The sequence below is a fragment of the Ailuropoda melanoleuca genome, chromosome 6 (assembly GCF_002007445.2).
Source record: "Ailuropoda melanoleuca isolate Jingjing chromosome 6, ASM200744v2, whole genome shotgun sequence".
NCBI classification, from domain to species: domain Eukaryota; kingdom Metazoa; phylum Chordata; class Mammalia; order Carnivora; family Ursidae; genus Ailuropoda; species Ailuropoda melanoleuca.
The window spans coordinates 103,019,779-103,047,742 of record NC_048223.1 but is presented as its reverse complement, the minus strand read 5'-3'; the positions used below and the strand labels follow the sequence as shown (position 1 = coordinate 103,047,742).

Genomic DNA, 27,964 nt, shown 5'->3' with positions numbered 1-27,964 from the left:
TCCCCCTACCAAATGAAGCTCAATAGGCTAGCCCAAAAGAAGGAGGGGGAGTAGGGCTTCGGGGACCGGTCTGAGCCGGTCTCCGGCGCAGGCGCAGTGCGGATAAACAGGAAGCGGGCGGTGGAGGCGGCGGTGGAGGAGACCTAGGGGCTTCGGAGGGCAAACAGTGGAAGAACTAAGATTAACCGGAGGCAGCAGAGGCTAACTGCGAACAAGAAAAGGAGGTTTGGCTATCTGCCTCCAGGGGACGAGAGGTCGCGGCCTTGCTCTCCGCTTAGACTTCCGGCTCCCCAGCTTAGGCTGAGGCAGCGGCTGACAAAGGGCTCGCGCCGGTGCCGCCGCCCTTCTCATCCGGGCATTCGGGTCCCTGCGGAGAGGGAGGGGGAAGGGTAGAGGGGGAGGGGAAGGAGCAGGAAGGGCGCGCGTTTGGAGCCGAGGCCCATTCTAGGGCTCCGGGCCGGCGGCCCAACGGACGGAGGCCGAGGAGGACCCGCATAGGTGGCGACGGCCGGGGGCAGGAGGATGGTGCAGAAGGAGAGCCAGGTGGCGCTGGAGGAGCGGGAGAACGAGCTCAACTCCAACCCTGCCGCCTCCGCGGGGGCATCGTTGGAGCCGCCAGCAGCTCCGGCCCCTGAAGAAGACAACCCAGCTGGGGCCGGGGGAGCAGCGGTGGCCGGGGCGGCAGGAGGGGCTCGGAGGTTCCTGTGTGGCGTAGTGGAAGGTGAGCGCTCTGGCGCGGGCTGGGCGAGAGCGTCCTCCCTCCCGTTTCCCCCCCCCTCCCGGTAATAACACATTTTCTTCTCGTGAAGGGGGTGCTTTAGGAGGCTCTAAAAGGGTGTCACTTCTTTGGCTCTGAAACTTGACCCTGCTGAGACGACGGGACAGTCGAGACGGTGGCAGGTCTTTCCTCACGCTCGCCTCTCCCATCACGCTGTTGTGCAGCGTTGAATTCCCCTCTGGCTATTAACTGGCCTGACCCCACCCGCCTTGGGCTGCAGCCAGGCTTGCTCCTGCGGAGGCGGCGGTGAGGAGCCTGCTTTTAGGCTCTGCGTTGTACGTCTCTGTACCTCGCGATCTTGTTCCCTAGGGTGGTCTCTCATGATGAAACGTATGTAGTGCTGCTGTCCTCACCCTTTGGGGAAAAAAAAGCAGCCCATACAGATGTGCTTGTATTCCTGGAGTGAAGAGACGCACGGTCGGCCTAGGGTTTTACAAATTCCCCTTTGCTTAGCTTTTTGTTGTTTGTTTGTTTTGGTGGCCAGTCCCCACGCCCCCGCCCTTTGGATTTTCTTTAGCAGCCTAGAAAATTGTCCTTTGCCAACTGCTGTGCTTTGGCTCAAGGGGATGAAGCTTTGACTTGAATAGTATCAGAAATACGAAATTTTAATTTAGGGACTGCAGAAGAGGATTAAAAATGTCCTTCTGACTCTCCCTTCCCATTTCAAAAGAATGCCGGGTTTTGTTTTTTTTCTTTTCTTGGTCGTTGGGGAAGATGGCCTGAAGACTATCACAGTTTATGAATACAGTGGACAAATATTTAACTGAACATTATATAGAAGCATGAGTTACTTGCGTTATCGGTTTTTCCTTGAATACAGAATGTATTTTAAGTCTCTGAAGTTTTCTGGCCTCCCTCGACTTTCCTAGCTGTCTGCTTTATTAGTTGTCTCTAATACATAATGGTGTGCATAGGGGTAACGCTGTCTAAGTCTTTATAAAAAACCAAAAAAGTATGAAGAAATAGAAGGATTGCCCTGTTAGTTGAGAGCTTCAGCTTTTCCAGTGTTAGCATATATATTCATTGGAAGGATGGGTGGTGGTTGTAGTGTTTTAGATAAAAATTATAGGGGAGAACAGACTAATATGTAGCTACAGTAAGGAGTGAAATAATTCATAAGTTAAAGGTCTTGCAGAATTTGGGGGGAAGGCAATGAAAAACTACTTATGTATTTGATTGGAGTCAGCGTTTTTGTAAACATTGCTTTGTGTCCCTTAATCTGTTGGTGTAGTCATTGGGCTTGTTTCCCTGCAGGGAGATTCTAGAAAAAGTCTGTATTTCGTCACCACAGATCTTGGGGTGGAGGGTTGAGAAGGAGTTCTAGGGGATATAGAAATTTTAGAGCTAGACTAGAAATGAAGCTAAGGAAACTTGCCTGTTACATCTTCAGTAATTATGGAGAAAATCTCGTTGTGGTTTAAGTAAGTTGGTTTGTTTTTTTCAGAATAGTATTGAAAGGGAACTACTCAGAGAATAGAGTTGTCTGTCGTCTATTGTTCCTCCCTCACTCTGTCTATATTTTTTTCTTGGTGACTGAGCACCTGATTTTGTTGGGGGGCGCGTAGTTAGTTCTAAGTTGGTACCATTCTTAAAATGAAAATGAAAGGAAATACTGTAGGTATTGGCAGGATTCCTTTTTAAAAATTTTCTTTCCCTCACGGACTTTTGTTGGTCATAACTCATGTAATAGCACTGTTTTCCTCTTTGTGGTGATAGTTAACTGAAACCATGAACCAACCTGACTCTCAGCAAAGTTAGGGTTTCTGAAGATAAAATGTTTCGTTTATTTATTGAAGCAACTAAAGGAGCGTTTAATGCCTATTCCTTTAAGAGAAAAATGCTAATGCCACGTGTTGTAGGAAATCTAGAAAGACTTGTATAAAATTTACCTAGTGTTTTAAATTACTTGGTAAGCGGTAACACTGAATTGTCAAGATTGAAAGTGCTGCAGTTTCATACATAGGTATGCGACGAATTTTTCTTTGGTTGTCATTGTTCTTGTTTGTGGTGCAGAGTAACCATCCTGTCTAGAAATTGGAGTTTAATGCATTACAGAAATTTCAGTTTTAGGTAGTCTCTTAAGTAGACTGTGGTGTGCGTACTCGCGAGTATGTGAAGAGCATTTTGTGTTCATGATGCAATCTTAACCGTCTTCAATACTCCTGAGAGGTTGTCTTTACCTCTTGCAGGTGATTAGACTGAGGTGGAAAATAAAGGTTAGGCAAGTTGTAAGGTGTGATTAGCACACAAGGGAGCTGCAAATACCAGTTTGGTGCTTATACCGCAAATTAAGTCGTTCCTCTGCAGATTTGTTTCCTGCAATATGTGTTAGTAGTGCTTTGCCCCCTTCTGGAACAGTGGAGCAAGTCACATTCTTCAATTTCCAGTCGTTCAAACCTTTGGTCTGGAACTTGAGATTTTCCTATTTGGGCAGCTCCACTGTTGAATTTGTTTTGAATGTATTTTAAGGCATTTTTGGACACTTTTATTATATCAGGAACTTAAAAAAAAAGGTGATCATAAAATTAGTTCGATCAGATTTTTTTTCTAATGCTTTTCCTGATTTTTTTCCCCTACGTTTTTACTCTCCCACCCCCACCCTAAAGTTTACTTCTCTCTCAGGTAGTAATTGTTAAAATTATCTGTTGGGGATTACTTTGCTTCTCCTTCCTATGTTGTAGTCGATTGAGATCTTTTAAACAGTTAGGTTTAGGGGCGCCTAACCCTAACTGGCTCAGTCAGTAGAGCATCCAGCTCTTGATCTCTGGGTCATGAGTTCAAGCCTCACATTGGATGTGGAGATTACTTAAAGAAAATAATGAAAAGTTAGTTTTAGGGGTGCCTGGCTGACTCAGTCGGAGGAGCATGTAACTCTTGTTCTTGGAATTGTGAGCTCAAGCCCCACACTGGGTGTAGAGACTTAAAAAAAAATTTGAAAAAGGTCAGATTTAAACATATTTGGTCTTTTTTGGCACTGAAAAGAGATGATGTTTAGGTGTTTTAAAAATATCTATTGTGTAAGTAGTAAGTGTTAATGGTAGAAAAATCAGAAAATTTACCTTAGCAAAAAGGGAATAAAAGTCATTTTATAATATCACCATCCAAAGACCTTAATGTTTTACTAAATATCCTTCAGATACTGGTATATTGTACATGCTTTTTTACAAAATGGGATTATATTGTATGTTTTGTAATCTGCTTTTCTCAACAGTTTACCACATTTTGAAACTTGAAAATAATTTCATTCTTACTTTGAATCTAGGATTTTATGGAAGACCTTGGGTTATGGAACAGAGAAAAGAACTCTTTAGAAGGTAATTTTTTTTCTTTCTGAAGGAGAGTCTTAAACCATTAACATTTCCTTTTTGTTTGAGGAAAAACTAACACTGAGTAGGCGAGGTGCATTTAGATGATTTCTCAGTTGCAGAAGTTAATTTTACCTTGGTCTTTTATCTCTGCTTCACCTATGCCAGGGGTTTTGAATAGGTTTTGGGCTTCACCTGTGTCACTCAGAGCAGCTGTTTTTTAATATGTTGACATTTCTTGTAATACTTGGGTTTTTTTTGTTTTTTGTTTTTTTTTTTTTTTACATTTCTATTGGATTACGAAAAGGTTAAAAGCTGCCCCAGAATATTAACTGTTTAAGAGATGGAGATGCTCTAAGAAAAGGGAAAAATTGTGATTTATAGCCTATACTTGTTGCCTATTTATACACATGTAATTTTCTTTCCCCTGAAGGCTCCAGAAATGGGAATTAAATACATACTTGTATGCCCCAAAAGATGACTACAAACATAGGATGTTTTGGCGAGAGATGTATTCAGTGGAGGAAGCTGGTAATCATTTTCTTTTTAATCCATAAATTCAGAATATGTTAGGAAAAGAGCTGTATTTCAAATGTAGTTGTACAAAAATTTTTATTATTTCATTTTCTCTTTGTAGATAGTTTCCTTTTCTTCTTTTTGATAATTCTGTGTGAGTTGTAGTGTAGATTGAAAGAGTAGCACTAACGGTGCACAGCCATGGTATGATTCATAGTTATGTCAGTCTGACTCCCACCTGTTCTCTAATCATAAATTGTACTTTTTAACTTCTGTCAGTGGTCTGAACAGTAAGTCACTGGACAAAGAGGTGCTGAAGCAGGGCTAGGCGTACGGCAAGGCAAATGAGGCACCTGCCTTGAGTGCAGAGTTTAAGGGACTCCAAAAATATCAGTGGTCAAGATAAATAATATGCAATTTTTAAACCAAAATTAATGCAAAAAAATCCATGAACAAGATACCAAATTTTAAGTAAAGACAGGATCAGTGTTATCCTTTTGCTTCAGACTCAAGTGTGGCTTGGTCTTGACCACTTGATTACTTGTCCTTTCTTTATTTAAAATAAAGACCTCACCCTAGTCTGGGCTTATACTATCCTTGTTATGTGTCATCTTATGTTGAGTTAAGTACATAAAATTTGTAAATAAGGCAGTACCCCACAGAACCTCCTTATAAATAGATAAGTGGTGTTTTTCTTTGGGGACTTGTAAATGGGGAAACATTTTTATACTTGGAATTAAATGGTATATACATGCAGCTAACAAGATATTTGGTTACAGAGAGCAGCCAAGGCACTGAAGAGAGAAAGTTTTTTTAAATTATGAAGAAGCAATTAAAATGTATTCCATCTCCATCTAGTGTTGTTACTTCTCTATATAATTTAAGTGTGTGTTCAACTTTAATTATTTTTTGGTGGTGCTGGTAATGAAATTTTATGTGATTAATAATCAAAATATAGTCAAATGACTATTTTGAGATACCACTGAAAGTTATGTAAAGATACATTCTGTGGTATATAGAATAGGATTTTATTTTACTTAGGAAAATTGTCTATCACATTTTAAAAACTTAAAAGGATAACGATTGTTAAGGCCATCATTTAACCCTGGTTGTTAAAAACATGTTTTTCTTTTTTTTTTTCCAAATTATAAAGTAGTTATATGTAGATTTTTTTATTTAAGAATTTCATTTGTTCAGAGACCACAAAAAAAACCATCTCAAATACTGTAGGAAATAAAAATGGTTTGTATTCAGTAAGAGAAGTGATGCTTAATTTAATATTTTTGAGAAATAGCAGTGAAAGGAAGAGAATGCTCATTGATTTTAGGGTGACATTAAGTCACATGAGGTTTGTGGCATTTTGTCTGGCTTACTGTCACATTGGACATGGCAGTCTTGTAAAACGTAAGGGACTTTTCTTGAGCTATTGCAAATTGGAGAAAATGACCTCTTTAGTTGAAAGGTGAAGGTTCTTTTAGTTTTCTGCGCTGCTTTCCAAAAAACATGGACTCTCTTCTTTAGAGCAACTTATGACTCTCATCTCTGCTGCACGGGAATATGAGATAGAGTTCATCTATGCTATCTCACCTGGTTTGGATATTACCTTTTCTAATCCCAAGGAAGTATCTACATTGAAACGCAAACTGGACCAGGTAACTTCGTTACTTTTTCATTATTTTTCCCTAACTTGGTATTTGAAACTAAAAGTTTTCTGAGTTGCATTTATGAAATTAAAAGGAAACCAAATTTTGGGGTGCCTGGGTGGCTCGGTTGGTTAAGTGTCTGACTCTTGATCTCAGTTCAGGTTTTGATCTCAGGGTCATGAGTTCACGCCCCATGTTGGGCTCCACGCTGGACATGGAGCCTACTTAAAAAAAAGGGGGGGGGCGCCTGGGTGGCACAGCACTTAAGCATCTGCCTTCGGCTCAGGGCGTGATCCCGGCGTTATGGGATCGAGCCCCACATCAGGCTCTTCTGCTACGAGCCTGCTTCTTCCTCTCCCACTCTCCCTGCTTGTGTTCCCTCTCTCGCTGGCTGTCTCTATCTCTGTCGAATAAATAAATAAAATCTTTAAAAAAAACAAACCGAATCTTAGCTTCTATACAATTTTTTTACTTTAATGCTTTTCATAGAAGGATATTTTGTGAGTCAAGAGAGCTTTACTAGAGGTACCAGTGCTTCTCAGACTTTAGTTTGCATGAGAACTGCCTTAAGAGAAATGCTTAGGGGGCGCCTGGGTGGCACAGCGGTTAAGCCTCTGCCTTCAGCTCAGGGCGTGATCCCGGCGTTATGGGATCGAGCCCCACATCAGGCTCTTCTGCTATGAGCCTGCTTCTTCCTCTCCCACTCCCCCTGCTTGTGTTCCCTCTCTCGCTGGCTGTTTCTCTCTCTGTCGAATAAATAAAAATAAAATCTTAAAAAAAAAATAAAAAAATAAAAAAAAAAAGAGAAATGCTTAGAAGTGATGCTTAAGAGAATGCTGATAGGGTCCATTTCCAGAGTTTCTTAAACTGACTTGGGACGGAAATACGAACTTGGAGTGGGGACTTATCTCAGAATTCAGGTTGTCCAGAATCACATTTTGAGAAACTCTGTATATTATAGGGTACTTGACTGAATTTGTGACCAAGGTTATAGAAACAGGGTTTTACCTGTTAGACATCAGGTCCTTCAGTTGATAGGAACAAGAGATGTAATTCAGTCTGGAAATGGTTGGCTGGTTTCCCAAGATTAGAAGGTAAACAGACTAGGTAGACATGTAAACTGTAAATTCTGCTTAACATAAAAGCTGCACATCTTGGGATGTCTGGGTGGCTCAGTCAGTTAAGCATCTGCCTTCCGCTCAGGTCATGATCCCAGGGTTTTGGGATTAGGTCCTGCATTGGGCTCCTTGCCCAGTGGGGAGCCTGCTTCTCCCTCTTCCCCTGCTTGTGTGTGTGCTTGCTCTTGCGCTCTCTCTCTCTATCCTCTGACAAATAAATAAAATCTTTAAAAAAAAAATCTTTTCTGGTAAATTAGCTGATACGTAATACATACATACATGTGCATGTTTCTTTAGGCAAAGCTTCATTTTTTTTTAAGATTTATTTATTATTTTATATTAAAATTTTATATATCATTTATTCCTTATTTATTTATATATTTTATTTATTATTATTTATTTATCTAAGAAAGAGAGTGGGGGGGGGCAGAGGGAGAGGAAGAGGGAGTGCTAACCAGAGTCCACACTGATCACAGAGCCTGACTTGGGGCTTGATGTCACAACTCTGAGATCACGACTTGAGCTGAAACTGAGTTGGAAGCTTAACCAAGCGCACCACCCAGGCACCCTGGCAAAGGTTTATATTATTGATGGTATTAAGATGATTAAAAACTTAATACGGAGGTTAAATTTCCATGAATATGTTTTTGTTTTGTTGTTTGTTTGTTTTTTTGGAGAGAGCGTGGTGGGGGGCAGAGGAAGAGAGAGAATCTTTTCTTTCTCTCTTTTTTTTTTTTTTTTTTTTTTGNACCCAGGCACCCTGGCAAAGGTTTATATTATTGATGGTATTAAGATGATTAAAAACTTAATACGGAGGTTAAATTTCCATGAATATGTTTTTGTTTTGTTGTTTGTTTGTTTTTTTGGAGAGAGCGTGGTGGGGGGCAGAGGAAGAGAGAGAATCTTTTCTCTCTCTTTTTTTTTTTTTTTTTGAGAAAGAGTCTTAAGGAGTTCCACGCCCAGCACAGAGCCTGATGTGGGTCTCGTTCGCACAACCCTGAGACCGTGATCTGAGCAGAAATCAAGAGTCGGCCGCTCAACTGCCTGAGCCACCCAGGCTTTCTAAGAGGCTATTTTCCTGTTCATTGAAATACTACTGCTATGTTCCTTCAGATTCGTGGACTAGTTAGGTTTATGTGCAGAGAGTAATTAAGATCATCGTGTCTTTGGGACTAGAACAGGCCTAGGTTTTTCGCCTCTTGAGTTCATTTATCATTTGTGTTCTTGTATTTTTCTGTCTGGTCTTCTATGATCATCAGCCAAGGAGGTAGGATAGGCCATATTGTTGAAGCTTTGTTGGAACATATTTCATTCAAATCCAAATGAAAAATGTTTCCCAAACTTGTCTAGCTGTTTAACATAGAAAATATAAAAAACAGTAGTTTTGGCTCTGAACATTCTAAGGAAAATGTTTGACTTTAGGTACAACTATTAAGTGTCTACTTTAATGTTTGGAATCCTGTTTTTTATGTAAGCACTACACCCAGTGTGGGGCTTCAAACTCAAGATCTGGAGGTCAAGAGTTGCATGCTCTACTGATTGAGCCAGGAACCTCTTGTATTTTTACTCTAAAATGAGCTGCTAAAGGAACGCCTGGGTGGCTCTAGTTGGTTGAGTGCCCGACTCTTGGTTTCAGCTCTTGTCATGATCTTGGGGGTCCTGGGATTGAGCCCCATTTCCACGCTGGGCTCCCTGCTTAGCAGGGAGTCTGCTTGTTTCTCCCTCTCTGCCCCTCCCCCTGCTTGCTTGCGCATATGCGAGCTCTCACAAATGAATAAATCTTAAAAAAATAAAAAGCTACTATAAAACATCTTGGGTTTTTTTATTGTTTTGTTTGTTTTACCTTTTCTAGGTTTCTCAGTTTGGCTGCAGGTCTTTTGCCTTGCTTTTTGATGATATTGACCATAATATGTGTGCAGCAGACAAAGAGGTATTCAGTTCTTTTGCTCATGCCCAGGTCTCCATCACAAATGAAATTTATCAATACCTAGGAGAGCCAGAAACTTTCCTCTTCTGTCCCACAGGTATTGTATATAATAGCTTTATATTTAACTAGTCTTCTTGAAATACATCACTTTCAAAGAATCATGTATGGGTTTTACTGCGTTGTCCCCTCTCCCTTTGGTGGTGTATAAAGGTCGGAATTCTTTTTCTAGAAGACATTTCTCAAGGCCTTACACTGGAGAAATTTTAAGAACTAATAAATGGCAACTGAACAAGCAAAAGATTTCATGTATTTTTAGTACTGGAAGTATCTGGACAGTACATTTTCAGGATTGAAGAAAGGATAGTATCAAAATGAAAGACTAGGAAAAAGCAAATTTACATTGCTTTTAACTTAGTCACTTCTCATTTCCTCCTACATGTTCCTTTTTTCTGTCTATGCATATCTATATCCTTTTTCACTCTTCCCACTTCCATCTGGGCTCTTATTTCCAGTAGTCAGCATAGAAAACTGCTAATTTTCCCCCCATTCCTCCCCCGTCTAGTTCCTTCCATTGAAAATGTATTAGCTTCTCTTAGTTCCCTCTCAAAATTTGGCTTATAAGAAATTTCCCCCGACTTGATTTCTTTTTCAGGAAGAGATAAATTAGTTCTAAGAAATTTTAGTCTGAGTTTATTTAACTTCACGTGTATGTCTGTTTTAAAGTACTGTGAGCCATGAACCTTATCTCAGTGGTTTGATACTATATGAGTACTCAAATAATGTTTAATAAGGTTATAGTGGGAAATACTTAATTCACTGCAAATTACAATTTACTTGGTATTAAGTACTAATAGCCATGGGCTTATAATGGTGCATTCGTTCTCTTACATATTATCAGTTTGTTCTGTTTGGCCTATAGTTATTGAGAAATGTAGGCAATTCAGAAGTATGTAGAAAATGCTAAAAATTCCAATTATTTCTTTAGTAAACTGGTATTTTTAGTGACTGTAGGGTCATAAGGATTAGTCTGTATTATTGGAGGAAGAATATCAGATTTTATGAATTGAGTCATTTTTATTTTTTTGAGTTGATTCTTTAATGAACTCTACCCACTTTAGTTTACTTCCTTTGAGATAGGACATGGAGGCTCTTTATCATTGGATAAAAAGAATTTAGAGTTGGTAGACATTTTTTCCCCCGCATTTAAAAACCCATGACCATTTTATTCCTGACTATTTTACTTATTTTTTTCTCCTACATTCAGAATATTGTGGCACTTTCTGTTATCCAAATGTGTCTCAGTCTCCTTATTTAAGGACTGTGGGTGAAAAGCTTCTACCTGGAATTGAGGTGCTTTGGACAGGTAAGTCTTTAAATTTTATACAGTAAAACTTCAGATAACTAGAACTTAAAAAAATTGGTTCTGGTTAATTGGATACTTTTTGAAAACTGAGTCTGAACCAGAAAACTTTGTTGTTAAAAGTCTTTCTTTTATGAAATATACATTCTTCATTTAGTATAAAAAAACATCTTTGAGGATTTTGCAGTGAATCTGAGTTATAGGTTGTTGATAAATAATGGGGAACCTGGGCTAAAGAGTATTGATCTCATCCTTAGAGGGGAGAGTTTTTTTTTATCAAATAAAAGCTATCACGCTGGATTGTCAGCTAGTAATCACAAGCTGTATTATAATGGAAAAAGAAACTGTTTACATGAAAATTTGTTTCTTAACTATCAGTTTGAGAAAGCCTGCACAAACCTCTTATCTTTTTACTACTACTTCCATTTCTAGAAATGTGATCTGAGGAAATACTGGGGGGCGATTGGGTAAAACTGAGTAAAAAACACATGTTGTGTTACTTTGAAAAGAAAAATTGTTAGAAAGTGTGTATGTGTGTGTGTGTGTATATACACATAACGTACATAAATCACAAAATACAATGAAAAATTGAATATATTTTTGAAGAATCATGTTTGAGGGTCTTTTAACAAATGGTCATCATTATTTCTAGGTCCCAAAGTTGTTTCTAAAGAAATTCCGGTGGAGTCCATTGAAGAGGTTTCTAAGATTATTAAGAGAGCTCCAGTAATCTGGGATAACATTCATGCTAATGATTATGATCAGAAGAGACTATTTCTAGGGCCATACAAAGGAAGATCCACAGAACTCATCCCAAGGTTAAAAGGAGTCCTTACTAATCCAAATTGTGAATTTGAAGCCAACTATGTTGCTATCCACACCCTTGCCACCTGGTACAAATCAAACATGAATGGAGTGAGAAAAGACGTGGTGATGAGTAAGTAGACGGCTTAATCCCTGACTTTGGGGGGAGAGCTGGAGTTAACTAGAGCTATTGGCAAGTATGTGTTCTTTTGTCATAACTTAAGAGGTTTTTAAAGTGTGTTGTTTAGTCCTATGATTGAGATACATATGTGGTAGAAGAAGGGCTGAGTGGCTTTGGACAAATTATTTAATAACTTCTGGGCCTTAGTTATTTGCTTCCCTCTTTCCCCCAGTTCTTCGCTTTTAAAATGTGCCTTAGTCTTTGAAATCTGAGTACTATACAAACTAGTCTTTGAGTGTTGTTATCCCTAGAATTATTCTGATTCAGTTTGTGTTTTCTGGTGATTTTTATTAAATGGGATATTTAATTTAATTTACTTGAGAGAGAGTGAGTGCACAAGCCGGGGGAGAAGCAGGCAGAGGGACAAGCAGACCCTCCCCCACGCTGAGCAGGGAGCCCAATGTGGGACTCAGTCCCACGGGACTCGATCCCAGGACCCTGGGATCATGACCTGAGCTGAAGGCAGACACTTAACCAAGTGAGCCACCTCGGTGCCCATTAAATGAGATGTTTAAGATGACTAACTATTATTCAGAATTACTTCATATTATCTTTTAGATTTCAGCTTACATTTATAGAACATATTCTGTATTCTCATTTTAGACATTGGCTTACTAATTTTTTATTCATGAAAAATTCCCAGTTGCATTTTAGTAAGAGAATTCTGACTAGTTGTTTAGTCATTGACATTTATTTATTTATCGTTAAAGATTTTATTAATCTATTTTTTAGAGGGAGGGGGGGTGCAGAGGGAGAGAGGAAGGGAGAAGCAGACTCCCTGCTGAACAGAGAGCCCAATATGGGTCAGTTCCAGGACCCTGAGATTGTGACCTGAGCCGAAGGCAGATGCTTAACCAACTGAGCCACCCAGGTGCCTCATGTTTATTGACATTTAAACATATACTGAGATGTGGCAAGTGCACCTTCCTGGCACTAAGATGCGAAGAATAAAGTAGTCCTCACTTTCGAAGAACATAGTCTGGTTTTGAATAAAGCTTATAGGCGACTGTGGTATGGTTTGATAAATGCTGATGCTGTTGTCTACAAAGTGCTGTGGGAATACAGAGGAGAGAGTTATTTTTTTTTTTTTTAAAGATTTTTTATTTATTTATTAGACAGAGATAGAGACAGCCAGCGAGAGAGGGAACACAAGCAGGGGGAGTGGGAGAGGGAGAAGCAGGCTCATAGCTGAGGAGCCTGACGTGGGGCTCGATCCCATAACGCCGGGACCACGCCCTGAGCTGAAGGCAGACGCTTAACCGCTGTGCCACCCAGGCGCCCCCAGAGGAGAGAGTTATTATTAGTTCTGCTAAGCAGAAGTGGTGGTAAGAAACAATCTCATAGAGGAGGGAATACTTAAACTGCATCAAAGTGTGAGTAAAGGGTTCTGAGCCTTAAAGGGTTGGTGAGCAAGAGATGAAAACACTGGACACTGAAAAATTTGAAGTTATCTGAATTTTGGCCCATTTAGGAGGTTTGGGAATGTCACATGATGCTTGGGTGTATTATGTAGTCTTACAGTTGTTTTTTCCTGATTTCTGTAATCCTACTTCCAATTCTGTTTATTGGGTTAATACCTCCCATTAAGGCTCAGTCATTGTGGACTCTACCCATTAAAAAATGAAATTTCAGTCTTCTCTGTATATATGGCACCTACCTCCTATCTCTCTCTCTCTCTCTCTCTCTCTTTTAAAGATTCCATTTATTAGAGAGTGCAAGCAGGGAGAGCAGCAGGCAGAAGGAGAGGGAGAAGCAAGATCCCCACTGAGCCTGGAGCCTGATGTGGGGCTCGATCCCAGGACTCTGGGATCATGACCTGAGCCACCTGGGCACCGGTCTACCTCCTGTCTCTTTTAAGGCAGAGCATGAAGCACATTAAGGAGTAGTAGATATTAACCAAACTGGGCCATATGCAGGGAAATAGAAAGGAATGCTAAGAATAGGAGGGCTTGGGATACTAAGCCAAAGAGTTCAGACCTAATTTTTTCTAACAGTATCCTGGTTCAGAGCTTCATTATGTGTTTATTATCTGTGCTTATATGTGGGCCTGTACTGATTTTTCTCTTCTCCCCCAGTACAGTTATTAATTTGCTTATTATTTTTTCATAATGATTTGCCCATTAAGTTACAAGCTCCTGAAGGGTTGGGAATGTTTTCTTTATGGAAATCATAGTGCCTTAAACCTCACATTCCCAGTGATTGGTACTCAGTGAACATTTATGAATGACTTTTCCAGTGATTCTAAACTTAATGTTCCGTATTTCAAGTGGGATGTTACATTTAGCAATGAATTTAGATGATTTATAGGTGAACTGGTTCAGTTAAGGTTGTGTTTGCATTTTTATGTTTAAGGTTTGTTCTAGTTCTTATTCTTTGTTTCTTTAGTTGTACTGTTAATAACTGGTGTTTTGCATTTGTCTCTCTCATCAGGAGACTTTTATAATTAAAGCTGTTTTTTGTGTTTTTTTGTTTTTGTTTTTTGCAGCTGACAGTGAAGACAGTACTGTATCGATCCAGATAAAGTTAGAAAATGAAGGCAGTGATGAAGATATTGAAACTGATGTGCTCTATAGTCCACAGATGGCTCTAAAGTTAGCTTTAACAGAATGGTTGCAGGAGTTTGGTGTACCTCATCAGTATAGCAGTAAGTTTGGCCCTTCTTTTAAGCGGGTTAGATCACATGGTTGAGTCCTAAAGTAAAGAACATTTGATGTGCCTGTCATAGGCCCACCAAACAAAATAAAATTTAGGAAGGGATCTAGAGAATAAGGTCTTTAAAATCTTAACTTTTGGTTTTATTATTATTATTATTTGTTTTAAAGATTTTATTTATTTATTCGACAGAGATAGAGATAGCCAGCGAGAGAGGGAACACAAGCAGGGGGTGGGAGAGGAAGAAGCAGGCTCATAGCAGAGGAACCTGATGTGGGGCTCGATCCCATAACGCCGGGATCACGCCCTTAGCCGAAGGCAGATGCTTAACCGCTGTGCTACCCAGGCGCCCCTAACTTTTGGTTTTAAGTAGCTTTTATCTTGATGGAATGCTAATTTGTTTAAAAAATGTCTTTTTTGGAATAATTGTTTTTAGATCTAGGTCTTCAAAAGAGAAGATAATACGTATTGGCATATTTGGGGGGGATGTTTATTGTGGTTTTTTTTTTTCCTCTCTTCCCTCCCTACTTCCCTGGTGGTTTAGAGAAATTGTACTTTTCTCAGGTCTAGATATTATTTGGAATCTCAAGTTGAGGTTCCAGTTATAGATATGATAAGAAAACATTTGTTTAGATCTGATTTGTTCTGTTTCTAACTCTGATTATCTTTGTTGTTCTGTTTCTGATTATCTTTGTGGTAATTTGTCTTTGTAGGTAGGCAAGTTGCACACAGTGGAGCTAAAGCAAGTGTAGTTGATGGGACTCCCTTAGTTGCGGCACCCTCTTTAAATGCCACAACTGTAGTTACAACAGTTTATCAGGAGCCCATTATGAGCCAGGGGGCAGCCTTGAGTGGTGAGCCTACAGCTCTGACCAAGGAAGAAGAAAAGAAACAGCCAGATGAGGAACCCATGGACATGGTAGTGGAAAAACAAGAAGAAACAGACCACAAGAATGACAATCAAATACTAACTGAAATTGTTGAAGCTAAAATGGCTGAGGAATTGAAACCAATGGACACAGATAAAGAGAGCATAGCTGAATCAAAATCCCCAGAGATGTCTATGCAGGAAGATTGCATTAGTGATATTGCCCCTATGCAGACTGATGAACAGACAAACAAGGAGCAGTTTGTGCCAGGTCCAAATGAAAAACCTTTGTACACTGTGGAACCAGTGACTTTGGAGGATTTGCAGTTGCTTGCTGACCTATTCTACCTTCCTTATGAGCATGGACCCAAAGGAGCACAGATGTTACGGGAGTTCCAGTGGCTTCGAGCAAATAGCAGTGTTGTCAGTGTCAATTGCAAAGGAAAAGACTCTGAAAAAGTGAGTATGCTTAATTTATCCTCTTCTCTAGCCTGGGTGGGTCCTCATGCTGATGATATGAAGGAAACCTTTAGTGAGTATACTGGTAACTCTCTGAAAATTGACCACATCTTAGAATATGCTCTGTAAAGTGGATATGGACTCTGCTGATTCTGGTGCACAGAATTCCATAGTTTGACATTAGAGTGAGGAATGAAGGAAAGTCACAGTTGATTATTTTAGAAATATTTGTCAGTTTGGGGAGACAGATTTATTGTTTGTCTAAAGAGTTTAAGCCCAGTGATCCTTTAATGTTTAGGATAAGTTGCAGGTACCTGATAATACAAACAGTTTATAATTATGTTGTAGGTAATTTTGGTTTTTTGCAGTTTTTTGAGTCATATTTTTACTGATCTTCAATAGATTGAAGAATGGCGGTCACGAGCAGCCAAGTTTGAGGAGATGTGCGGACTGGTGATGGGAATGTTCACTCGGCTCTCCAATTGTGCCAACAGGACAATCCTTTATGACATGTACTCCTATGTTTGGGATATCAAGAGTATAATGTCTATGGTGAAGTCTTTTGTACAGTGGTTAGGTAGGTGCACCAGGAGTAATCTCTTTTCCTCAGATATATTGTCCCTTAAAAATGAAAAAAAAGAAAAAAGATTATCCCACAGGGAGAAAAATATTTAAGGAATTGGCAAATTTTTCAACTCTGTTTAAATTCTTAGATTTCTTTCAAAGGTCTAGCCGTTGTTGGCAAACTTGAGATGCAAGTCTCCGTAAATATATCAAGCACAGTGATTTTTCTCCCTTGGGCTAATTCAGCATAAATATCTTTAAAATGTGTTAGAAGAGTACTGACTTTAACTTGCTCTGACTGAATGCTTCCTGGATGGAACCCTGTATAGCACTTTCACCTGATTTGGAGATGAGACACTATGAATTGTGACTGTGAGCTCTCTGCTGCTTGCTGTGTCTTGGTAACATTAATTGCTGTGTTTAACAGAACAATTGCTGAAATGACCTAAGGGGCCTGGCAAGAGGAAGCTATCCTCCCAGCCCTGTGCGCATGCGAGCTTTAGTGGTAGGCTATTCTGGTGCTACTTTGTATTATTTCACATGGCTTTTTCTTTATTCCTCTACCAAGTAATTGGTTTTATTAGGGGATGAAAATTGCAATCCCCTGAAAAATCTCTCCTTCATTAAATGGACTTCTTATGTCTCTTTTGAAAACTGATTTTTTTTTTTAATTTTTTTTTATTTTTTGGGAAATTCTCAACAAACTTGGTAAAAAGCACCAGCATGGCCAAGTTTCTCCAGGGACCTCATTTCATTTCCAGGTTTTCAATCCAGCTATAAGGAATATGTAGTGGACTTATATATAGCACACAGCAGGCAGCAAGGCTAACTGACATGTCATAGTTTTCATAGTAGTCACAAATACTGTGATGGATTACTTGGTCTTGGTTATGAAACAGATGTGTGAAACACTGAGCGTAGATGAAGGAGTAGTAGCAGTGAGATTTCTTACTTTCTGCCTGTATACTTTTGGACTCTTAGATATTAAAAAAAAATAATAGCTTTCCTTTGACACAACTAATTAGCAGTTAAAAGTAGTGTCTCTTTTAGTTTGAAAATATAGAACTTTGGGTTTCTGTATATTTAGCACAACAGAGAATTTTTACCTCTTGTTAAAAGGCTCCAAGACACCTCTTTTCTGTGATATCTGCATTTAGGCGCAGGAAAAACCTCTATATGGTTATTGGAAGACAGCATTTGCCTTCCAGGCTTGTGGCCAGGGAGTTATTAAATCTCTTACAGGGATTTAAATCTTAAGTTTCTAGTCTGAGATCTGGATTCTTGAGCTTGGGAAAGTTTAATTTAAAAATTTGATATTGAGCTTTTAATTCAAGAATTATTAAAAATTAAATTCTTGATTATATACAGTATTGTTTCTATTTCCTCTCAGGTTTTATTTCTGTACCATGGAAATATGGGGGCAGCTTTCCCAAATTGTGTAGACAACTATTGCACAATCTCAAGGTCAGAGCATCATAGAAGTTTTAAATAATTGTCTTGGCATCCACATAGCTTTACAAAAAGCTTACGTCAAGGAGAGTATTTTCATGGATCTATAGTAATTTCAGGGAGTTACCGATTAGAACCCTTTGTTTTCCTCCTCTCTCCATTCCAGCTGGCATTCAGTCCTTTAAAGAATGTGGCTATGCAGTACTTTTGATTACTAACGACTTCTATTATCTTCTTCCCCATTGTGTACAGATGGGAGAATCCTCAGCACAAGTGTCTACTACTATTGGATGGACAGCGGCAGATGTTCACAGCGCGTCATGATTAATTAGTTTAAATTGAAAGGTTCTGTGAGGTAGCTCAGATTTAAGGGCAGTAGGCATGAACTGAAGTCACGTTTGCGCAGCGACTGAGGCATTAACCATGTTTTCATTTACACAGCTCTTCGTACATGCAGCTTTTTATTGTAATAGTTGGAAGTGCTAGTTATGTTGTAGTCTCAAAGTGGGGGGTAGGGGAAATTGGCTGATCTTAAAGTTTGAGAGTATAGTTTTTTCCTGCAGTGTAAATTTACACTGAACTATGGAATGGGGTATGTTCTCTTAGCCTAAATTTTGACCCTGTTTCGTATTTATTTTACAAATTTACATATTATGTGTTTTCTTAAAGCATCCCTACCCCTAAAAAAATGACAAACCTGGATATAATCTCTTAATGGGCCAGAATTGTGAACAAAAAAATCGGTTTGCTTTGGGACTGTCTGACTAGCACACTTTATCTTGTACTGATGAGACTGTTAACTTGAACAGGAGGTAGAATGCTGTCTTCAAATGGAAAAGAACTATATTGCGCTGCTTTATCTTGTCAGAAGACTAGGCAGGTGATTTTGATTTGGCCTCCAAATATTTGCTTTCAATTATTTCTTGTTAGTTTCCTTTATTGCCTCTGAAGTTGGTTTTAAGTGGTGACCTTAGTGCTGACTTCTGAACCTCAAACCCTGCCACTCTGCATGTCTTCAGTGCGATGCAAAGATTATAATGGTCCGTCAGAGGAGCCCAGATACTGTCATACTTTTAAGAAAAGTATGTCTTAGCTCTGGCTAAATTAGGAGCATCAGTTGGCTCTGCTTAGTTCTTAGAATTTGTCTGACTGCTATTATTATTAGCCAAGTCTGAATTGGATTGTCCTTGTTAGAAAAAAGTTTTCGTTGCGTTTTGTTGTCAACTTACTTAACAGTTTCTCTTGTTCATTCTGCTGACCTTAGTTTTCTGACAAGATTAATCCTCCCTCCCTCTTTTTCCCTTCCTGTACCCTTCCTCATAATGTAAAATGTGACTTCAGACAGGTTTAATTCCTTCATGGGCTGTGATAATAAAATGTCTTCTTATCTGTCTCATTCATTTCACTTCATGATTACTGTAATTTCACAGCAGAGCAAGCAGCTGGCTTGATTTTTTTTTTTTTTTTACAGCTGTATCTAGGGAATATATAAACTTGACCCAGACAAACTTGAGACTGACTTTCCTTCCAGTAATTAAAGGGTAGAACCCTTTACAGTGATTGATTATTCATTAATCAGAGGAAGAAACATTGGTATTGAAATTCTGTTACAAATTAAAAAAAAAATTATTATCACAGCCTTGTCCTGAAACCCTGGATTATTATTGTTAGAGAGCTATTTCCACAAAGTGTTTGTTAGTGTGTTGGACGTTTGAGACCCCAGGAAATCCCCTTTCTCGTAACGTTCTCCGCTTGGATCTGATCTCAACAGGGTGTCGTAGTCATTCTTCAGCACAGTTCTTAATTGGAGACCAAGAACCCTGGGCCTTTAGAGGTGGTCTAGCAGGAGAGTTCCAGGTATCAATATGAATTCACAACTGAATTGACATTTTCTTTGTTTTATGAGAAACCTTATGTTGCGCATCAGATGGCTGGAAGGATTGGTCTGCCGAAGGCTTTCTAGTCCCAAATTCAATTTAGTTACATAGCTGGATTTTAAATCAAATTTTCCTCCTCTTTCACAGTAATTTCTGAAGGAGATGCTGCCAATTCCCCCCGCGCCTGCGAAGCGCAGCGGCTCTAGGTATACACTTCACATTGTTTCTTTGCAGGTCGCACACCATTTTAATCTGCGCCCGCAATGCACAATGCGCGCATGCTTGTCTGCCAGTGGAAACTCCATGAGCAAAAAGGATGAATAATTATGCAAGTGAATGGTGAAAGGACTTTTGGATACTTTCCCAATTATTTTATAAATAAAACTGTACTCTGAAAAACAGTCTGTTAATGAAAATTTGAACAAAATAAGCTTTTTTGGTTTTGGGATTTGTTCATGGACTTTTCAGGTGCTCTACTTTTCTCCCCCCAACAGGTGCTCTGCTGCGCGCAGCAAACTGAAGCGCATTGCTTTGGGGATAAAGCGTCTCCTGGACAGATAACCCTCTTCAGACCAAACCTCTCCTCCTGACATGCTGTTCTGCCATCTTTTAGTACAGAGATGGTCTATATAAGATTGGTTTAAAAAAAAATAGATTTGTGATACTGGAATAGATTTTTTTTTTTTTTTTACTGTAAATTTAAATCCCCATTAATACGCCACTAAAGCTATGTAACTCAGTTTGGGTAATTTCTATTCAGAAGCACCCCCTTCCCCCAGAAAGAGGTGTTTATTTTAGTAAAGCATAGTACACCCCTCTTCTTTAGGTCTGCCTGCAGTAGCCAGTTAATGTTAAGTTGGTATCTGCAGTGCACACCCATTTAAAGAAATGGATAACTTCCCAACACTAATCCATCTCCTTTTTGTTTCTTCCCACAGCGTTTGCTGCCAATTGATGGGGCAAATGATCTCTTTTTTCAACCACCCCCACTGACTCCTACCTCCAAAGTTTATACTATCAGACCATATTTTCCTAAAGATGAGGTAATTGTCTACCTACCCACTTGGTATATGGTTATGGTGCTCACTCATTGCTTTGAACTCCCTGGTTAAAAGAATCAGTTCTGGTGCTCTCTTCACAGCACGTATGCTAAAATTGGAATGATACAGAGAAGATTAGCGTGACCCCTGTGTAAGAATGGCACGCAAATTGGGAAGTGTTCTGTATTTTTACTTATTTATTTAATTTAAAAACAAAATATATTTATTTGAGAGAGAGGGGAGCTTCAGAGGGAGATGCAGAGGGAGCCTGATGGGGGATTTGATCCCAGGACTCCAGGATCGTGACCTGAGCCAAAGGCAGTCTCCCAACCAACTGAGCTACCCAGGCACCCCGTGTTCCATATTTTTAAAGGGGAAAAGAAGTAGTTCTGTGTCTTCAAATAGGTACTTTAGGTGAAAAAGTTAACTAAAACATTGAGCCACACGAGGGGTGATACTTAAGGAAGAACCTAATAAGGAACTTAGACTCATAACATCTTGAGCTAAGTCCTTTAAGTCTGTATTGAGTTGGAATTAATAAATAATCAGTGTGTCCAAATGATATGTTGTCCTTGGCTGATTTTCTGTAATAGTATTCTGTAATTTTCAGTTGTGAAGTATCAGTGGGCATACAGGAAACAACAAGCCTGTGTAAAGACAGTAACATGTTTAAAACATTTTGGACATACACAAAACTGAGAGACTCAACAGCATTATTTGCTGCATTTTGGATCCACTGCTTAACTACCTAAAACTATCCCCAGCGAAGCAGTTCTATGTTTACTATAATCATGAATGTTCTCTACTGATACTACAAATATGATTCTGTAAATAAATTTTGATTTAACGAAGCAGAGGTAATATTTATGATAGGCCAGGCATTTTGTTATTCCCTGTCTAGAAGTCTGGTCTAACTTATGAGTCCTGTTATTCTGTTGCTATTTTTCTTGATGTGTTGCTTAACTAGATTATATTTTCAGGCTTCCGTGTACAAGATTTGCAGAGAAATGTATGACGATGGAGTGGGTTTACCTTTTCAAAGTCAGCCTGACCTTATTGGAGACAAGTATGTGATGAAGCATTTGGATTTGTTGGATTTGGGAGTAGCATTTCATAGCCAGGTTTATCAGGTTGAGGGGGAGGTGATGACTAGAAATAAAGTTTTCTAGAAACTCCACTTTAGTTTTAATAAAATTTGGATATTAATGTTTATTTTCAGTTTCTTCTTAACACCAGAAGTAGTTTCCATAGGTTTCCATTCAAGTACAGTAGACCTACATCACTGAAGTCTGAAGTTTTGTGTTATAAACTCACTCTGCCCTCTTTTCTTCTGAGCAGGTTAGTAGGAGGGCTGCTTTCCCTCAGCCTGGATTACTGTTTCGTTTTAGAAGATGAAGATGGCATATGTGGTTATGCCCTGGGCACTGTAGATGTGACCCCTTTCATTAAAAAATGTAAAATTTCCTGGATTCCCTTCATGCAGGAGAAGTATACCAAGCCAAATGGTGACAAAGAACTCTCTGAGGCTGAGGTAATAACAGGTTTAGAATTATGTTACAGTAATTTTTCTTAAAGTTAAGCAGATACATCTTAAAAATCTCAGTGCTTTCTAAATTTCCTACAAAAAAGAATTCTTACTGCTTATTCTTAAGCATAATACTTTTTTTTTTTTTAAACCATACCAGGACTTTTTTTTTTTTTTTTTAGGAGATTTATAATTAATTTATTAGAGCACACATGCGAGCAGGGGGAGGAGCAGAGGGAGAGGGACAAGCAGACCCTGTTCCGAGAGCGGAGCCTGATGCAGAGCTGGATCCCACAACCCCTGAGATTTCGACCTGAGCCAAAATCGAGTCAGATGCTTAACCAGCTGAGCCACCTAGGTGCCCCCACCCTGCTTAAAAAAAAAAAAAAAAAAAAAAAAANCTAGGTGCCCCCACAAAAAAAAAAAAAAAAAAAAAGCTTTATTTATTTTAAGGGGTAAGGACAGAGGAAGAGAATTAGACTTCCCACTGAGCATGGAGCCCACTGGATGCAGGGGTCATGGGGCACATGGGGCTCAATCCCATGATGTTGAGATCATGACCTGAGCTGAAATCAAGAGTCGGACACTTAACTGACTGAGCTGCCTAGGCACCGCCTTAAGCATTTTCCATTGTTCCCTCAGCATTATGGATTTTTTTTATTTGGAAGTGTTAACAATACTTCCTCATCTTAAAACAAAATATAGACACCCCCCCCCCCCCCGCCCCGTTTTGAAACACCAGACTTAAGTAGTCTCCTCTTTGGGGACTCAGGGCAAGTTCAGGTAATTAAAATCTCTCATCTGCTTGATTGTCAGGAGGCTCACTTGCCTTCTTGGTAATGTTTCTCATTGTAACAAAAATATAATAGGGGTGAGCTGCTCTGAGAGTCTGTTTTCAGATAGGAGCACTTTTTTTTTATCTTTTTTTTTTTTTAAGTAAGCTCCATGCCCAGCATGGAGCCCCAGCACAGGGCTTGCTCGCATAACCCTGAGATCAAGACCTGAGCTGAGATCACGAGTCAGATGCTTAACCAACTGAGCCACCCAGATGCTCCCAGATAGGAGCACTTATTGTCATATGTCAGCCCTGTCCCAACTTCAGTGAATCTTTCCTCTACAATTTCCTCTACAATTACTTTGGTTTATACATCAACATATGTATTTTTAAAAATAGTTCCTTCTTGATAATGTTTATGCTCTATAAATAAAATATATATTTGGACCCTTTTATTTTATACATCAGCATATGTATTTTTAAAAGTAGTTCCTTCTTGATAATGTTTATGCTTTTTTTTTTAAGATTTTATTTATTTATTTGACAGAGATAGAGACAGCCAGCGAGAGAGGGAACACAAGCAGGGGGAGTGGGAGAGGAAGAAGCAGGCTCATAGCGGAGGAGCCTGATGTGGGGCTCGATCCCATAACGTCGGGATCACGCCCTGAGCCGAAGGCAGATGCTTAACCGCTGTGCCACCCAGGCGCCCCTTGATCATGTTTATGCTTAATAAATACTTTAAGATACATATTTGGACCCTTTTATTTGTGACATTTATCATTTTTCTTCCATGTTGTTCCTCTTCCCCTTTTCTAAAATTCTTTACTTCTCTTCCCCATACAAACGTACTTAACATTCTCTTACAGTTTATTACTACTTTTTAACTTCTGCCCCTAGCCAGATGGTTGTGTAATAAGAGGGTGGTGTAGAGTGGCCTCACTTAATTCAGGATTACATGGATAAAACTACAGCATGCTGATGGTTGAGCTATTGATGTGTCAGTGTTTCATATCTGATAATTAGAGTTCTCAGCATAGGAACATATAAAGAATGACCAGGGTGTCTACTACAATATTTTTTACATGCACATTTTGTACAAGTAATACAAACTTAAGTTTTTTTAAAATTTTAAATATTTTTAGATACAGCAAACATAATACAGAGTTGCTGTATACCCCTCACCCATTTCCTGCATTTGTCGAAGTCTTTTTTTTTTTTTTTTAAAGATTTTATTTATTTATTTATTTGACACAAAGAGAGCACAAGCAGGGGGAGCAACAGGCAGAGGGAGAATGCAGAGCCCGATACAGGACTTGATCCCAGGACCCTGGGATCATGACCTGAGCCAAAGGCAGACGCTTAACGGACTGAGGCACCCAGGTGTCCCTACATTTGTCCAAGTCTTAAGAAACTTAACTTTAGTGCACTACTATAAACTCCACAATTCATTCACCTGTTTTTCCACTAATGTCCTTTTTTTTTGTTCCAGGATACCACATTACCTTTAGACAAACTTTTAAAAGCGAAAATGCTAGAATTTTAAGCTAATTCTTCATGTGATAATTACATAATGACTGGGAGAGTTACTGAATGTTGCTCTCCTTTTCCTATTGCTGGGTTCTGTAGTTGGGATATAGATATATAATGAGTAGCTGCTAAAAGTCAAGAGATTCTTCCAAATTTTTACAGAAAATAATGTTGAGTTTCCATGAAGAGCAGGAAGTGTTGCCAGAAACTTTCCTTGCCAACTTCCCTTCTCTGATAAAGATGGATATTCACAAAAAAGTAACTGACCCAAGTGTAGCCAAAAGCATGATGGCTTGCCTCCTGTCTTCACTGAAGGCTAATGGTGAGTACATATTCGTATAGTTGCTGGTGTTTGGGCTAAGTGGGGACAGGATAAAAAGTAAATTACGGTGAATTTACATTCCCTTCCCCAACATTATGGTTTGGCTTCTGAATTATTAGTGGTATAAGAATTGCATGTGTATTAATAATTTGAAAATGTTGCTCTTTTACACTATAAATGCTTATTTTGAGCTCCATTGAAATGAGAAGTGAATACATGAGGTTAAATTTATTTTGCCAGGAGACTCACTATGATAATTGAAAATTAAATGAACCTTGGGGAGAAATTTCATTTAGGAACCCAGAGTTGCCAGTTTTTTGAGTTTGTTTGCCAAATTCAACCTTCAGAAATACTTCGGTTTATATTAGTGGTATGAAAACTTTCTGTGAAGGGGTAGATAATAAATATTCTAGACTTTATTTGTTTACTTATTTTAAAGTACACTCTATGCCCAGTGTGGGGCTTGAACTGAGACCCCATGATCAAGTCATATGCCCTTACTTATTCTTTTCTTACACAACCTTTACGAAGTGTAAAAAACTATTTTTGGTTCTTGTGCAATACAAAAATGGGCAGCTTGTTTGAGACCAATCCTTAGAGGGTTGTTAATACATGGGAGTACACTTATTTGCATCTTTGTATCATTTGAGTCAGTGGTATCCCCTTTGTGGAATAATTTAAACAACTCTGTCTGAAGATAGCGTAATTCTCAATGTTGTGCTTGGAACAGAATCACGCCAATAGATGAGGTATGATGAGAATGTACAACATAATCTGGTTATATTGACTTGTGAGGTAGGCTGGAGTGGCCTTTGCCCTGTGGGCCCTTCAAAGGTACTTTATATTAAAAACATTAAACAGAGATAGTCTTTGCCTTGCTACATTCAAGCTAGTTTAACATATCCATCACTTAAGAGAGTTGCCACTGCCAATATTTGGTATTGATAAATATATAATTGAATATTAATATGAATTTTAAGAATTGTGTGAAATTTAGGGGCTGGTATAGACAGGTTCCTACTATCATCTATTTAAAATATATTAAAGATTCATCACAACTCCTATCCATGATTCTAATTGACATTTACATTTTGAATGTTTGTTTTATTTCTAGGCTCCCGGGGGGCTTTCTGTGAAGTGAGACCAGATGATAAAAGAATTCTGGAATTTTACAGCAAATTAGGCTGTTTTGAAATTGCAAAAATGGAAGGATTTCCAAAGGATGTGGTTATACTTGGTCGGAGCCTGTGACATTTCTTGGCACTTTGAACTGTCCAAAAGTCTCTTAACTTCACCTGGTGGGTGGTGGTTGGGGTCTTCATGCAGTTCAGCCTCTGGAATGGCAACAAATCAGCCAATTGGGATTGGAAACGAAGACTGTGTAAAACTCACCCATCACACTTTGAGATTACTCACTGGTTGGAAGATAGTATTAATGCAAAAATCCTGTTTGAAACAGATGTGGGCCTCCTTTTTGGGTCTTGTGTTAGGTGCCAAGACCTCTTACATGGGCTTATAGGGAGGGGGTCTTCAATAAATGTAGTCAGCACTGTGTTCTGCATCCAGTGTGGTTGCATTTCTCATCTAATAAGAGTAATCAAAATCATTGTCATCCTCTTTGGCTTATTGAAAGAAATGTCTTTCATTCTTTGGGGACATGGCAGAAATGAGAAAGATTTCATAGGTTTCAGAGGCTTCAGGGTAGAGATTCCAAGTGGGATGATTGTGGCATAGTTTTAAGCTTGAATAAATGATTTTAATTTGGGGCAGTTTTTCTGCTCTTTGTAAAGCCATGGCCAATTGTCTCTTGTAGTGACCATTGGTTCAGGCATGTTGTGCTTTTGTAGGGACAAATGTGCAGTTGTTTGTGACAAAAGCTTAAAAATGGCAAACTTGTAAATTTTTGTATATAAACTAGCTGTAACCTGACTATGCTTTGTGTCACTGTTTTTGTAATTTTTTTTCCTTTTGAAAATGAAAGGGTGTGGTTCAGGATGGCACTTTGAATAATGTAAATCAGTGGAAGATGGATTTTCTTTATTTTTCCCTTTGTTTTCGTTTTTGTTTTGTTTTTTAAGAAGTTTTATTATTTTTGAAGTGCCTACCACCTAGGTCTAGGCCAGGACCACTTTGGGTACAAGAGACTCAATGTGTTGCAAAGTGCAGTCACTTCTGGAAATTAACCTCGATGCAGGTCGGTATGTGAAATGTTAGTTTTGACATCTGTCAAGTAGGGTTCGGGGACTGATTAGTCCCATTTGCCCTGAGATCAGTTGTCCTTTAATTTCAAGACCTGTTACAACTGGTTTTATTAAATCAGAGTCTTTAATTCTTGCATGTTTTTATCTAATTTTTAAAAGAAACAACGAGCACACTTTAACCAATGACTTATGGTTACCTTTCTCTTTCTCTTTCCTTTAACCACAGATTCTGAAAACTCCATGTATTTTAATTAAGGTTTGGTGTTTTTAAGGGTTCTGAGCATGAGGCTAGCAGGTTCTGAGCATGAGGCTCTGCAGGGTTCATTTTTTCATCATGGCTGGCTGACTTTTCGTGGATTCAGAACAGTGTTGTTATCTTGCTTCCCTGCAGTTTTGTTATCAGCTGTTTTACTTTGAGCTGAGGTGGGAGGGGCAAGGAGGAGGAAACTTGAAACATTTTCCTTCATGAAGTTCCATCAGTGTGGGCTTTGAATCTTAAAGCATTGTACCTAGTGGTGGGGCCTGTGAGTGTGCACTGAATTGGTTAGATGAAGGGAGAGGAAGAAGGAGACCTCTTCATTTTTGGGGTAGAAACCTTTAACTGATGGAAGGGTATGATGTTGGAAAGCTGGAAACAAGTTTGCATTTTCAAGGCTAAGGGGAAGGGAAGATCTGTACAAGATACTGTTTAAAACAGCTTAGTGCCACTTGGTTGTCTCTTTTAAGTACATTTTGTGCACTAGAAGACAATTCTAGCATTTATCTGGAGGATTTCAGGTTCAACCTATGGAATCAGGATTTTAGCAAGTTTGCTTGTGGTTTTATCTTGGCTTATAATCATTTGGCTGGTCTTCTGAACATAGATGCTAACTATGAAACAGATGTCCAGGCCTATACCTTCATCACTCTAGGATGGTAAAGTGCTATACTCTCTTCTATGGTTATGAATATTTATTAAGGTTGGAATGACATTTCATTGATTGTTTAGATCACAGCTCAGTTCCTGTAGAAAACGAACTGTAAAATTATCTGAAGACCATGCAAGAGGCAAAATAAAACTTGAAGTGAATGTG

At 39.0% G+C, this 27,964-nt stretch overlaps 1 protein-coding gene and 1 non-coding gene across 4 annotated transcripts; both read left to right on the top strand.

Moving 5' to 3' along the window:
* The first annotated feature begins 77 nt into the window (after positions 1 to 77).
* Positions 78 to 27,964, top strand: OGA (O-GlcNAcase). 3 transcript variants are annotated; one of them, XM_011236048.3, is made up of 17 exons: positions 78 to 224; positions 449 to 721; positions 4,041 to 4,092; positions 4,517 to 4,614; positions 6,121 to 6,251; positions 9,213 to 9,384; positions 10,552 to 10,650; positions 11,300 to 11,584; positions 14,118 to 14,276; positions 14,998 to 15,611; positions 16,014 to 16,188; positions 19,396 to 19,481; positions 20,440 to 20,544; positions 21,522 to 21,607; positions 21,880 to 22,072; positions 24,531 to 24,690; positions 25,805 to 27,964. In XM_011236048.3, the coding sequence occupies exons 2-17, from the start codon at positions 523 to 525 to the stop codon at positions 25,939 to 25,941; spliced, it is 2,751 nt and encodes a 916-aa protein (XP_011234350.1). In that variant the 5' UTR covers positions 78 to 224; positions 449 to 522; the 3' UTR covers positions 25,942 to 27,964. The 3 variants fall into 3 exon arrangements, with proteins under 3 accessions (XP_011234350.1, XP_002913919.1, XP_034519053.1); XM_002913873.4 differs by having other exon boundaries at positions 80 to 721; XM_034663162.1 differs by lacking the exons at positions 78 to 224; positions 449 to 721; positions 4,041 to 4,092; positions 6,121 to 6,251.
* On the top strand, positions 20,628 to 20,732 carry LOC117802889. The gene has a single exon (XR_004626399.1). It is a non-coding gene; the product is annotated as a U6 spliceosomal RNA (small nuclear RNA).